This window comes from Odontesthes bonariensis, chromosome 9, assembly GCF_027942865.1.
Source record: "Odontesthes bonariensis isolate fOdoBon6 chromosome 9, fOdoBon6.hap1, whole genome shotgun sequence".
Taxonomy (NCBI): domain Eukaryota; kingdom Metazoa; phylum Chordata; class Actinopteri; order Atheriniformes; family Atherinopsidae; genus Odontesthes; species Odontesthes bonariensis.
This window is the reverse complement of record NC_134514.1, coordinates 20,571,326-20,584,682: the sequence shown is the minus strand read 5'-3', so window position 1 is coordinate 20,584,682 and position 13,357 is coordinate 20,571,326. Positions and strand designations below refer to the sequence as shown.

Sequence of the window (13,357 nt, the reverse complement as noted above, 5' to 3'; positions counted from 1 at the left end):
TGGACGCTACTTGGTAAGCAAGCAGACAAATTCAACAACCACTGCAACAAGATAGAAAATCTCGATCACCCAGAATCAGCAAGAAACTCAATTTGTGTTTTGGTGTTTTTCCGAACAAATAGACAGAAAGACTAAATTAAACAGGACTGAAACATAAGCTTGCATATATCAAACATGTGATTGTTTGTCAGAAGCTGTACGCAGCAGCAGGACACAGCTGTGTCCCATAATGGCATCCACACATCTATTTTATTGCGGGATAAAAGAGGTCAGAAGGAAAAAGACAGTGATTTTATGTTTGATGGCACAAAATTTAGCTCGGTACTTGGCACGTCAGTCCTTTGTTGGCAAAATAACACTTGTACATATAAGATTATTTCTGAAAGCCATCATTTGAGGAAAAGGAAGTTATTTTTGTTACAAATGTGGATGCTTTGAAGGCAACTGATCACCTCACATTGCATTCAGTTTTTTCTGATTTAGTGGCGCTTCAGTGGTCAAACTTCCATGAACAGTACTTTTTTTAATATAAACAAAATGTAAACGTTAATCCAGATAACAGAAATGCACAACCGTAGCCGTGGCAGTGCAGTATGACTGCGCAGAACCAAACGCAAACATAACGACACCACCAAGAGAGAATGGAATGAAAAGTCAAACCAAACCAAAGTGCACTGCACAAAGCCGTCTGTGCTGCGACTCAGACGTGTGAGCATCTGGCTACAGGTGTGAAGAAAACTCATTTTCTGGACCTTCGTTGTCCATGTCGTTATTAAGACATGAAAGCTCACACGGACTTGTGTGAGCTGAAGAGTACAAGGTGTACTCCTCCACCCCCACACACTCGCATTAAGACTGCAGGGAGATGGAATGCAGGAAAGAGAAAAGAAAAATCCAACATTTAACATGTTGTTACTTACTTTTGAATGGGAATTCTGTCTCAAATGAGCAGACTGTGATGTACCGACTTGTCTTCCCAAAATGATCGAAGCTCGGCTGTTTTGGGGCGATTAAATTACAGGAACAGACTCTGTCTTTAAAGCCACATCATTCCTAAGATGTGGATTGTTAAAATGATCAAGGTTATTTGATTTCCCTTATGAGAAGTAGGTGACTCGTTAGGTTTATGAAGCATATTTGATTTGGGAGGTGCTATATATGACTCCAGCACTCTTTTCATGTGTAAATTAAGGTATATAGGTTGGACACTTCAATCATGTCTTGTCGACAACATATTTTTTCAAATGTGTGTTTTCAGTATTTTTATTTGCACGTTTTAGATGACTCCGAGCTCAAACACAGCTGATTCAAATGAAATGGCTCTCTTCAGCAGCTCGTCCTCAAGTTCTGCGAAAGCTTGTTAATGAGCCATAAATATGAGTCAGGTTAGATGAGTTGCATCTAAAACATGCAAGGCAGCGGCCCCCTGGGGACCTGAGTTTAGGAATGCTGATCTGGTGGCTTTTTGTTAGTGTGTTTTGTAATAAAGCCCGAAAGTGTGCTCCATGCATCCAGCTTCACCTCATGAAATAGCAGGATCTTTTAAACATATAAGGTTGGACTTCTCTACCAGGCCGTGTCTGACAGAGGTCAGAGTAGACCTTTGATTTAGGCCTTTTAAAGATGCGATAACGTCAGTGTCTGTTTTTTTTTTCTCTCCTCAAATTTGTTCAGAAACAAATTTTGGTGGGTGGTTAAAGGGAAAACACTTAAAGATAAAGTGTTCTCCTCATACAACAAGCACAGTTCATAAAGAGTCAGCAAACGTCTCATGCTCAAATCAGATTGGCCGAGAGCAAAAGAATAGAGAAGCTATGAAACCAGAAATTAGAAAAAGCAGAAAGGAAAAAAGTAAGGACAAAAAAAGTTACTTGAATGCTTTTAGGTTCTGTCCTTTGTCTTTATTTTTCCACCTGAATTCGTCATTTTATCTACAATTAGCTTCACAAGCACCCGGATAATTACCATGTCAACACAGATGCCCCCTACTGTATTCATAAATGATTTGTGAACCTATACCTTTGCACTTTTTTGCTTATCTGCTGTTGTGATGTAACAGTTAAATCCATTTGACAGTGAAGCAGGTTTGTTCTCATGCAAAAATCTGAGCTGATTTTTGGAGCGTGTCAATTATGTTCCTCTCCACTGGCCGTCCGCACAGTTCCAGTTTGCCTGTCTGGTTACGTTGTGGGTGTGTCTATGCTGCATTCAATGTCTGCACGCCACATTTTGCTTCTTTTTTTTTTTTTTCTCGTATGCATGTTTCATCGAGTAATCTTTTTATTTAATTTTCCTTTATTTATTTTTTACCAGACGACCTGCAGCTCAATAACAAAAGCCCCGTGGCCAGGTTTGCCTTGATGCAACTTGTACCACTGCCCCTCCAATGACATAATTCAGGTTTTTCTCAGTGAGTAATAAACCTAGCCATCTTACAGTTTAACATCCTTCATTGCATTGTACACATGTCCACAACACAAATGTGGATAGATGTATTTATTGCACATATTTGTATGGTAAGTGAGCTCTTTTAGGTATAAAAAGAGCTGCATGCATCCATTTGGGAACATCATATATACATCCCCATAAACTGACAACCACCTTTCCTAATACGTAACGCTTTTTTATTTATTCATTTATTTTCACTTTCTGCCCTTTCCTCCATATGTTTTCCATAATGTGACATTTTATAAAAATATGATTATATTTTATGCGGTATGTGAAATATAAACTAAGTAGTGACATGTAGTGTATATACAGTAAATCTTTAGAACAAAGAATGTGGATGTGAGAATTACCCCAGCTGCTGCAGTATCCGCATTAACTTTGGCTTGAAATTTTTTTTCTTTTCTCGTCTTTGTCGAGCATAGGTGTGGCTAACTCCATAAGAAAAACTCTCATAATTCGGCTTAGTTGTCTGGATTATCAATCAAAACCCTTGTTCTCAACTCGGCGTACATATATAGGTCTTGACAGGCAATGGATTTCTGTTTTCTCTGTCTATGTTCAGATTCTGGAGAGAGTTTGATAATGCGTTGTAATGTCTCTTGGTCAGCAGCTGGACGTTTGACTCTGGATGTTGATGGCAGTTGACGTGAACCAGGACTGCTTGTGAAGTACCTGACATTCATTTTGCAAACCTTGCTTACATATTATAAAAAGAATAGTCTTCTTTATATTCCCTGGAACATTGTAGAATCCAAAATGAGCCCACATGCTTGACTCAAGTGAAGACGTAGTCGGCTGTATTTCCTGTTGATTTTTCTGGCCGCATTGGTATAAAGGATCTTTGATTAATCTGCCAACTTCTACCGCTGTCTCAAGGACATAAATACATACTCGAGTGCGGAAGCCCAAAGGCATAAAGCCAACTTTGAACAGAACATTTGAAGAAATTCTGCAGTCTATTTGAGCCTTGTCCACACCCTTACCATCAGCCATTTTGTAGTGTTGTTTGAATTCTAACTGTCGTGTTCGTCTGCTATACATCACAGTATTATCAGATGGCAAACCAGATGCAATGTCCAGTCATTTTCATCACCTCAGACCATGCATTGTGTCTGCCTCTGTTCTCGCTAACAGTAGTGGGACAAGCAGACATGAGACACGTAAATGCAAGAACTGTAGATACCATAGATCTGTAAAACTACAGAGATTTTAGACATTGTTGTATCAAACAATCAGTATCAGTCGCATTAAAATACAGCATTTACAATGGTTTCTATGCCAAAACTAACTTTAACAGCAACAACTACTTAAGATGAGAATAAAGTATTTTGAATCAACAGTATTTGTGTTTAAGGGTGTTCGGATTATGTGACTGAGTGTCGTTTTTATCAAAGTTTGATAAGCCTATTTTTGCATTATCAAGCATAAATATGGTACAGAATTCTACATATCTCGCAGAGGCTCAAATACTAAGTAAAAGCTCCTGACAGATCTGAGTCCACATAAAACTATGGCTTTCTGATAGGTATGATAGTTTTTCCTCGGTGCAAGTGAATTGAATTCCACGTCGTAATCTGCATGATATCCAGTTTCTCATGTTTCCACCAAACAAAATGCCATGAAAAATGGGTTTTGAATAATTGAGCTACAGTTGATTCTGGAGACCAGGCACGACGGGAATGTACGTTAGTGACCAGAAGCATCTGGGTTAAAGGATGGTTAGTTTATGGCACAGGCGCCGGTCTTTGAGCATGCACATCTCACACGAGGCAGTGACTCACGTCAGGTAGTGACAAGGTGAGGCTATAAAGTTAGCTTCAAGCTAACAAGAAGTTCCTATCAGGTGCATAGACTTGCATTGTAAAGCTTTAGGTCAGTATTGTGAAGAAATGCGTCAATGAAAACGTGCTTATCCAAAAACAGAGGCCTACTAACTGTACTTGTTTTGTGTGTTGCTTTCACACACACAGTGTTCCAGAGAAGTAAGGGGCTATTATCAACGTTTTGCAATGTGCTTACTTTTCTTACATTCAGATGATGTAATTATTCTAATCAAGTCCATTTGCTGCCTTATTTGGCAGCTTGTTAGTGATGTGGTCTTGTTTGTCGATCTCTGTGATGACCGAATAAGACCAAAGTCGTCAAAGAATCTAAATCATTGAGTTTGTGTGTGAATTTTTATTTAATTTTTTACCTAAATAAGAAATTAAGAGTGTTTGTTTGTTGTAACCATTCCAAAATGTCCTCTTTTTTTGTTTTGTGGTCAAACAAACAGTAGGCAGTTTCTTCTTTACCCACGTTCAGCTTTATGAGCTGAACAGAACCCGGTGTCATCGCAGTGCCATGTGTTTTATGGTCTTTATCACACCGGACTCAGCGGGCACAAAGGCCCACGCAAACTGGTCTGAGTGTGTCTTGAGTTCAGTTCTGCAGTGCTGTCGACTTTTCTATGAGACAAGCCTGTCCTGTGACCGTTCAGCCTCTCAGCTGGGGTTACTATGGTAACCCGGCTAGCAAAATGAAACTGGCATTCCTAGCATTATTTCACCATGTTCTGATGTGTGTGTCTCGGTGTGTGAGTGTGTGTGTAATCTAATAAAGACAACCAGCACCGAACAGAGGAACATTCCAGACTTTGGGGAAGTTCCCTTCTTTTATTTACTTCACTGTTACCCACAAACACATATTAACTGTATCGCCTTTCTTATTGTTGTCAGGTTATTTGGTCTCAACAACAACAATTTGCACATATTTATGTACCAACACGAGAGTGACAGCAGCCAATCCCTGAAGCCGATTTCAGATCAGGAGCCATAAGAAACAAGGGTGTATCTGCATCTGTTGATTTGATCATTGCTAATGAGGTTTAATTTGTATGTGACACTCACTCAGAGAGCAGCTGTGTTGTTGTGTGGAGTGCAGAGTGTGTGCATGCGTGTGTGTGCGTGTCCACAGCTCCTTGTCAGGAGATTCCTGACACTGAGCAAATCTAGCACTTAAACTGCAACTGCTGAAGGGAAACCAGCTTTTGATAAATGTGTGGCAGAGCATTTCTGTAAGTTGCCGTTTTGGTTGTCAGAGATGTAGAATTGCGTTTGAAGTTTCCATGTGTAACAGTTAGGGGGGGGGGGGGGGGGGGGGGGGGTGGTTTGCTGGTGAAATGCAACATAATGTGTGGCACTACGTCTTTAAATGTGTGGAAACCCACAAAAATATGAATCATTGTGTTTTTAGAACAGGCAATTTAATTTCGCACACAAGTGGGTCCTACTCCTCACCCTCCACCCCACCATATTTCAAAAGTAGGCCAAAACAAACAAACCAAAACACTGACCCTAGAGCAGGCCTTTTGTGTTATTCGAGGCCACCATAGTTTTTTTTTGTTTGTTTGTTTGTTTCTTTCTTTTATTTTTTTCATCAAACAAAATCACACAAGTGTTTGCTGCCTCCCAAATGTCAGATTGTTGCTTTTCCCTGAAATTGCACTTTATTTTCTGGAACCTAAAGATCGGCTGAGTCCCCATAGCAAACATGGAACTCTAAAGCTGCGTCTGTACAAAGAGTATTTTGAGAACACTACCCACTTTGAGGGTAATTGGGGAATATAAATGGATCATTGCTGTGCTTGATTAGTCCTGTAGTTACTACCTCCACTTCATTGTGTTTGTTTGTCAGGCATGAGTAGACTTGGACACAATACTTCATTTCTTTTAAAGGAGCATTGATCTAAGCAAACACTATTTGACAAAGGAGATGAGTTACCTTTAGTGTAACCTCTGCAAAATAAAAAGGGAAAGGTTCCCGTTTTCAGAGAGTAGGTTTTGTCACTCACAATTGCTCTCCCTTATGCATACACAACGATACACATTCCTCACACACACACACGTCACCTTTCACCCTCCGGTGGTACCCCACAGTACCCCTGGGATCTCTTCAGATGCCAAACACTAAACACGGCCTTTCTGGGAAGTTATTGTTAAGATTATTTATAGGGCAAAGTGCTGCTGGCAGAGCGGCGCAAGCACAGAGAGAAAAAAAATCCTGTGTAATCTCTGTGTATTTTTGTGGCCCGTGTATGTGTATGTCTGTTTGAAAGGCAGCAGGGGAGACAAAGAGACAGTGTGGTTATATCTGCACCACAGGGTTTGGCCTGTGGCTCCATCTGATATTTATGAGTCATGTTGGGGACCAGAATATTTTGAGAATCTCCTCTGAGACCCCGGAAATAATGTGTCTGACATATTCTGAGATCCTCAGACTCCTCTTGTTGTTATCCCACCTCGATGTCTCTGTCTCTCTCACACACACACACACACACACACACACTCTCACACTCTCACACTCACTCACAAGTAATAAGATCGACCTAATCACAGGAGAATGAGTGATGGATTATATCAATGTAGCACAAACCTTTCAGTCCTTGCCGCTACATTTTTTGGCCAAAGGCTGATTGAAACTGTGATGTAGGCATCAGCGGTCCTCTTATATTTAAATCCGGCAATTAAATCTTGTTGATTTAGGTTAATTTCATGTGTGATATAGTTAAATTTAGATGTAATTCAGAATTCTGTTTTTAATTTGCTGAAGATTTTCCCCCTTTATTCCTTTTGCACTTTCCTGTTTTAGTATTAATTAGTTTCCTTTATGTTCTCAGTGTGTTGGAGCAGCTTATATCCACACATCATGAGTCACTGTTGGGTGGACAGCTGAGTCATGTTTTAGTTTTATGGAGTTCCGGGTGTGGGTTTCGGTAGCTCTAAATTTACAGCCGTCTTGTCTGAGTTCTGCTAATCTAAAACAATTTTTCTTATAACTTAAAGGGGAACTCCGGGGCATTTGAAGCGCAATCCCAATCCCATTGCTAGAGGTTGTCAAATACTGACAGTAGGACACAGACTGGTGCAAATCGGCGCTCCCTGTGTGGAGATTGCGCTGTTCGCTCAGCCTGTCATGCGAGGCTAATACGTGGTGGCTAAGGGGCAAGTGCTAACCCTTCCACGTAAAACAACAACTTGCACCCAGCAGAAACGTCACACCACTTTATAAACCCAAACCATCAAAACCATATGCATGGTTCTCACATTACTGGCATGGGGACGTTACAAAACAACTTTATAAACAGCATGTCACTTACCGTTTTTTTGTATGCTCGCGCATGTGAAAGCCCAAAAGAGTCAATGGACGATAATCCCATATACAAAACAATTATCTTCTCTAGAAAAACTGTGTTCAAGTATTTAAAACATTACAACAATACATGCCCAGTAATATTGTTGTAATGTTTTAAATACTTGAACGCAGTTTTTCTAGAGAAGATAATTGTTTTGTATATGTGATTATCGTCCATCGACTCTTTTGGGCTTTCACATGCGCGAGCCTACAAACAACCGGTAAGTGACATGCTGTTTATAAAGTTGTTTTGTAACGTCCCCATGCCAGTAATGTGAGAACCATGCATATGGTTTTGATGGTAAGGCTTGTGACTTTATTGTCGGATGGTTTATAAAGTGGTGTGACGTTTCTGCTGTGTGCAAGTTGTTGTTTTACGTGGAAGAGTTAGCACTTGCCCCTTGCCACCACGTATTAGCCTCGCATGACAGGGTGCGCAAACAGCGCTATCTCCGCACAGGGAGCGCAGATTTGCACCTGTCTGTGTCCTACTGTCAGTATTTGACAACCTCTAGCAATGGGATTGCGCTTCAAATGTCCCGGAGTTCCCCTTTAAAACTGCCCTGTTTTACCTTTGTTTCCCAAGAGCGTTGACAAAGAAGAAAGTTAGGTTTTTAATAGATTAGAAAACAACCCTGCGGTTTGTGAAGTCTTGCTCACAGTGAAACAATAGCGGAGATTTTAACGATTTTATATTTCAGTTTTGTGAGACTGGTGTTTAAAAAGTAATTTATAGCGCGGTGGAGAGATCATTGTTTTCCCTTTAGTGTGCATCAGCAATGAAAACCATATAAATGATTAATTTAAATTGAAATTTCAGTTATATTTCTCCCTCTTGCTCCACTTATAATCTTATACAGTGCAGATTGTTGAGAGTTTGCTGCTTAAATATCAACATTAAACTGTCAAAAATATGTGCCTGCTTGCTTATTTTATTTTTTTTTTTCACTGAGTATATCTTATGTTTTTTTTTTTAAACTTTCTGAACCCCTAAGTGAGGCTGCTAGATTTGGGGGGGATGTTAAATATCACCCTGAAAACACAGTTTTTCATGTGGAAAGGCTACACTCAGGGACTCATGTTTCGTTCGTATTAGGAAGTGCTCTCCAAAAATGGATGTGGAGAACAAATTGTTCGAAATGAATCAAGGTTTTTTTGAGAGCAGTCCCTTGCTATCTTTAGATTTCTAGCCCTCTAAAGGGATAAAGAGATAAAGGTGGGTTTAATGGCATGTAACAGGACAGGGATGTTGCAGTCATGAAGTGTGCATCTTGACATCTGCCCTCAGTTGTATGCATGTTTTTTAACAAGCACTCATAAAACAAGTCTCAAGTCTCATCAGAAGACCCAGGTTATTGACAACTGTTGGTCCATATTTAGACTCGAGAACATTCTTTTTTTTGGGATATTGTAGGATTGGTTTTCTTGTTTTCTGTCAGGGTTCATGTACCAAATAATCACATGTAAGGAGGAAACACTGTGTTGTTTTCAATGTAACTAATAGCAAAACTCAAACATCACACAACATGTGATCAGGCTACAGATGTGCATCTGTGTGTGGATGTCTTTTTTTTAATTTATTTTTTTAAATGTGTTCTTCATCTCATGGTGTCACCATGCTTTGTATTCCTTCTTGGAAGGTTGTCATGACATAAATCATAGTTCAATGCAGTGGTTGACCCTTCTTCTTCATGTTGTGCTTTTTCCTCGTCACAGGACATGAGAAAACATGTGATGATGACTCTCTTTGACACCGAACAGTCATATGTGGAGTCACTACGCAGTCTCATTCAGGTAACATGCACGCACACACACACACACACACACACACACACACACACACACACACACACACACACACAGAACTGCATACACTGTGCAGATTTTTTTACATTTCTGGTCTCAAAGCTTTTGTTCACAGACAGACTCTAACTTTGTTGTTCGGCTGCAATCAAAAGCAAACACAAAAAAACGTTCAACAATTTTTTTTTTTAATCACTGCCGAGGCCATGAATAACAAATGCAGGTAGATGTTATGTAATCCACTTATGACCATTTATCCTGTCAGGCTAATCTGCTAACCTTATCACATCTCACTGTCATCAGCATTATCTGCCCCCCCCCACACACACACACACACACCTTTCCACACACGCTCACTCTCATATATCCTACACCTGTCTGTGCTTTATTAGCTAACTAACCTTTCCCCCAGATCTTAGCCTTATCCCTCTGTCCCTCAAACACATTCACACCAACAGATCCTCGCACATATTGTCATCACCTTGTTGTGTAACCTGTCACAGTCTGTTGCGTGTGGGCGAACGGTGTGTGTGTGTGTGTATGTGTGCATTATTTTAAAATGTGCGTATGTTTAGAAGTGTTCGTGCACAGCCCACATGCACGCTGATTTTGCTTGCTGTGTGTCTATGTCACCACAAAGGGAATAATCCTGGACTGTGTTCCCATGACGACACGGGGAAAGTAAGTGTTACCACGGTGACTGCTGGGAGAGAGTGCAGATCCTTGAGGGAGGGTGTCAGATGTGGTTCAGCTGAGACTGCTCAGCAGCACTGCTGTCCAGGGTTTAAATCTGACTCCTCTTTTTTAGGATACCTTTGGTGAAGCTTTCTGTGAATATTGTATTCAGTTTAATAATGTAGTTAACTGAGGCTCCTCCGATATGAATAATTACTAAGAGCTTTTATTAAAGCTTCATTTATTGAGTTGAACTTTTCATCATTACAAAAAAAAATGTCTGCATGTTGAAAAGGTGTTAGAGCACCTGTCGGACCAAGAACAGCACGTTACCGTTGCTGTCTTTATGTGCAACTACAGAGGAGAGCCACTCCCAAACTAATCTTTTTGCTACAGGGCGTGCATGGTCTGTCTCTCTGTTTTAATGAGAAAGGCAGATAAAATAACACTGATATTTGTCATTATTCTCAAAGAAGCATTTAGGAAAAAAATTGGGGGGGGGGGGGTTGTAAATGTTAAATGGGACACGGATTTTTTATCATTTTTTTTTTTGTGAAACATTCTTGGGGGAAAAAACACTGAAGCCAGAACATAAAGTAGTAAAAACTACCTTTGGTTGCTCAGAAATAGTGTCATCACATATATATCCAACATTCAGTGTTGACAATACCTTCAGCTCTTTGCATGTGTTGTAAAGTTTTTAACTTGTCACAGCAGTCTCAAAACAGGGGGAAAATTATTAAGCATGCTAAAATTCCAGCCTCTCTCCGCTTTCGTCTGAGTTTGACAGGTGATACAGAGCAAGACAAACCTGTGGGTTTTTACTCGTTTTGAGAATTTAGGGTTATCGTACGATGCACCTGTGCTGCAGACTGTTGAATGTGTGAAGCAAAGGTCTACTGGTTATCACAATTACTGTTTGCCTTTTCAAATCGTGTGAATTTGGGGATTCTTTTCTCTAAACGTTTCATTGAAATGTAAAGTCTGAGTAAAGCAGAAATTCATTTGTGCTCTGAGTTTGTCAGAGACTAACAGTTCAGCAGAACAAGGTTTGTTTGAACTAAATTGCTTCGACGTGAAATAGCAGATGACAAATGTTTTGATTGCAATTCAGCTGTGGATCAATTTATTAAAACATGATAATGTTAATGCGGAAAGGAGAGGGTTTTGCCAGCTGTTGCAGCAGTGTATCTATTAATCCCAGCTGTCTCTGGTAACCAAACAAAAATGTGTAGGATGTAGCAGGTGATTCTCATCTCTCCATCATTGTGGCTTTGCACAAAATGAGTCCACCGAACGTGCACTGACTGACACTGAACTCTAAACTCTGAGGTGGTGCAATGAGATCATTAACTTTGACCATTAATCCATCGACCATAAATCAGATTCTCTGAGCTGGTGTGGAGCTACTCCACCGTATGCTTTGCCACATTTCAACTTTGCTCTTTACGATATTATTCAATTACTGCAATTCTTCTTAATCTCCTTTTTTTTTTTTTTCCTGCGATTTAAGGAGACCATCCAAGTTCTGCAAATTCCATTTATTCAGGAAAGACGCATTTATACGACTAAGGTAGAGCAGTCATCTAGAATGACATAGTTTTAGTCTTTCAACACATTTTATGTAATATGATTTCATGAATATGCTTAACTCAGACTTTAAAACGACATTGAGGAAATAAGCTTTGGCTTTTTTGCCAAAAACTTAATTTATTACCCTTTCTTCAGCTTAAAACATTTCATATCAGTTGGCCTTTGAATCCCACTCTGGAAGTTCTTTACATGGCGCACTGGAAATTGATGAATATTAAAAGACTGCCTCATGTAAATCAAATCCTGCTGCTATATTCGTGGACTAATCTTAAACCAAATTCATTGTGTGCGTCAGAGACGCGTCACAGTTTCACTTTTCTTATGTTCTTAAATTCTTCATGGGTTCCTGTGAAGCTGGTCTGTGTCAATATGACGGGGATCGGTCCGTTGTAGACCAACGTGAGATGCATCCTACAGTACACTATGTGGCTTACGATGACCTACTTAGAGATCACACATCTCCCTCTATCCTTCTCACCTCCCAGTACTGACACTCTCTGGAAATTCCTGCCAGTTACTGAGTTCTTATGTAACACATTCTCAGGAAGAACAAGCAGAATCAGGCATGCAATGAAAAATAAGTTAAACTCTTCTTTGTTCCACCTTTTGTCACTACAAATCTTTCAGTCAGTGGATTGAATTAGTCCTGAAGTCAGGGCAGTGAGCCACACACTGATGTCTGGACTGCTACTTAATCTGGAGCCTTGGTGTGACATCCATTTGAGTTCATTTTGGAATAAATTCAATTTCATTACTCTTAGGGTCACAGTGTTTCTCTCTAGGAGTGAGAGCGCCTGAGTCAAGCTCCGTGGGACACTGTCAAACACAAAATAAAGATATAGAGGAGAGAAAAAAGGCAAAGGGAAGAGATTATGTTCTCACAAAATACAGCTTAATCTGTTTTCTTGATGTGGCTTGTTGCACCTCGGGAGAGTGCCAAAGATATAAAATGGTATTTCAACACCAACAAGGTGATTCCCTAAGAGCTATTGGCTGAAACGTGGCGCAACGTGTCCATAAGAAATTTGAAGAAACTTGACAAGTTGAGGATTATGCTTTTGGGGCTGCATTTCAGCGTGTGGTTTGGAGGATCTTGTCAAAACCGCTAACATTACGAACTCAGAAAAGTACCGTCAGATTTTGATCTGCCATGCAGTAACATTTGGAAAGTGTCTGATAGGCAAAGAGGCCTCATTGGATCACAATTTTGTTTTTGATGCGCTGGCAACAAGAATATACCTGCATAGAACAGCCATGGATTGGCATTTGCTAGTTCTCTTGCCAACATGTAAAGAAATGAGAGGAGGTCTAGGACATTCACACAGTACTGTACATGACGTGGCAATTTGCACATTTAGCCTATTGATCAATTATAACTATGGCTAGCAGTTAAGATACGCTTTGGAGACACGCTGGATAATCCCATGGACTCCCAATTAATTATCCACCATAGTAACATAGTTGTAAAAACAATGTACATGGCGCAAACTCAGGAAAGTTTGAGAGGTTTCTGTAAAATTAAAATGTTACTTCACTTATTTAACAGCAAAAAGGCTAAATATTGTTTTTCATAAGTTGGTCACTTTAATACATTATACAGTGTCTTTTAAAAGTAAGGGGGGGTAAAATAACACTAATTACACAGTTTAAATTACTGCATTTTGTT

General features: G+C 39.9%; 1 protein-coding gene across 1 annotated transcript in view; it reads left to right on the top strand.

Moving 5' to 3' along the window:
- arhgef17 (Rho guanine nucleotide exchange factor (GEF) 17) overlaps positions 1-13,357 on the top strand; it is a 70,245-nt gene that overhangs the window by 40,878 nt on the left and 16,010 nt on the right. The window contains exon 2 of the mRNA XM_075473571.1: positions 9,337-9,414. Within this exon, the coding sequence (XP_075329686.1) occupies positions 9,337-9,414 (78 nt within the window). The remainder of the gene's footprint in view (positions 1-9,336; positions 9,415-13,357) is intronic.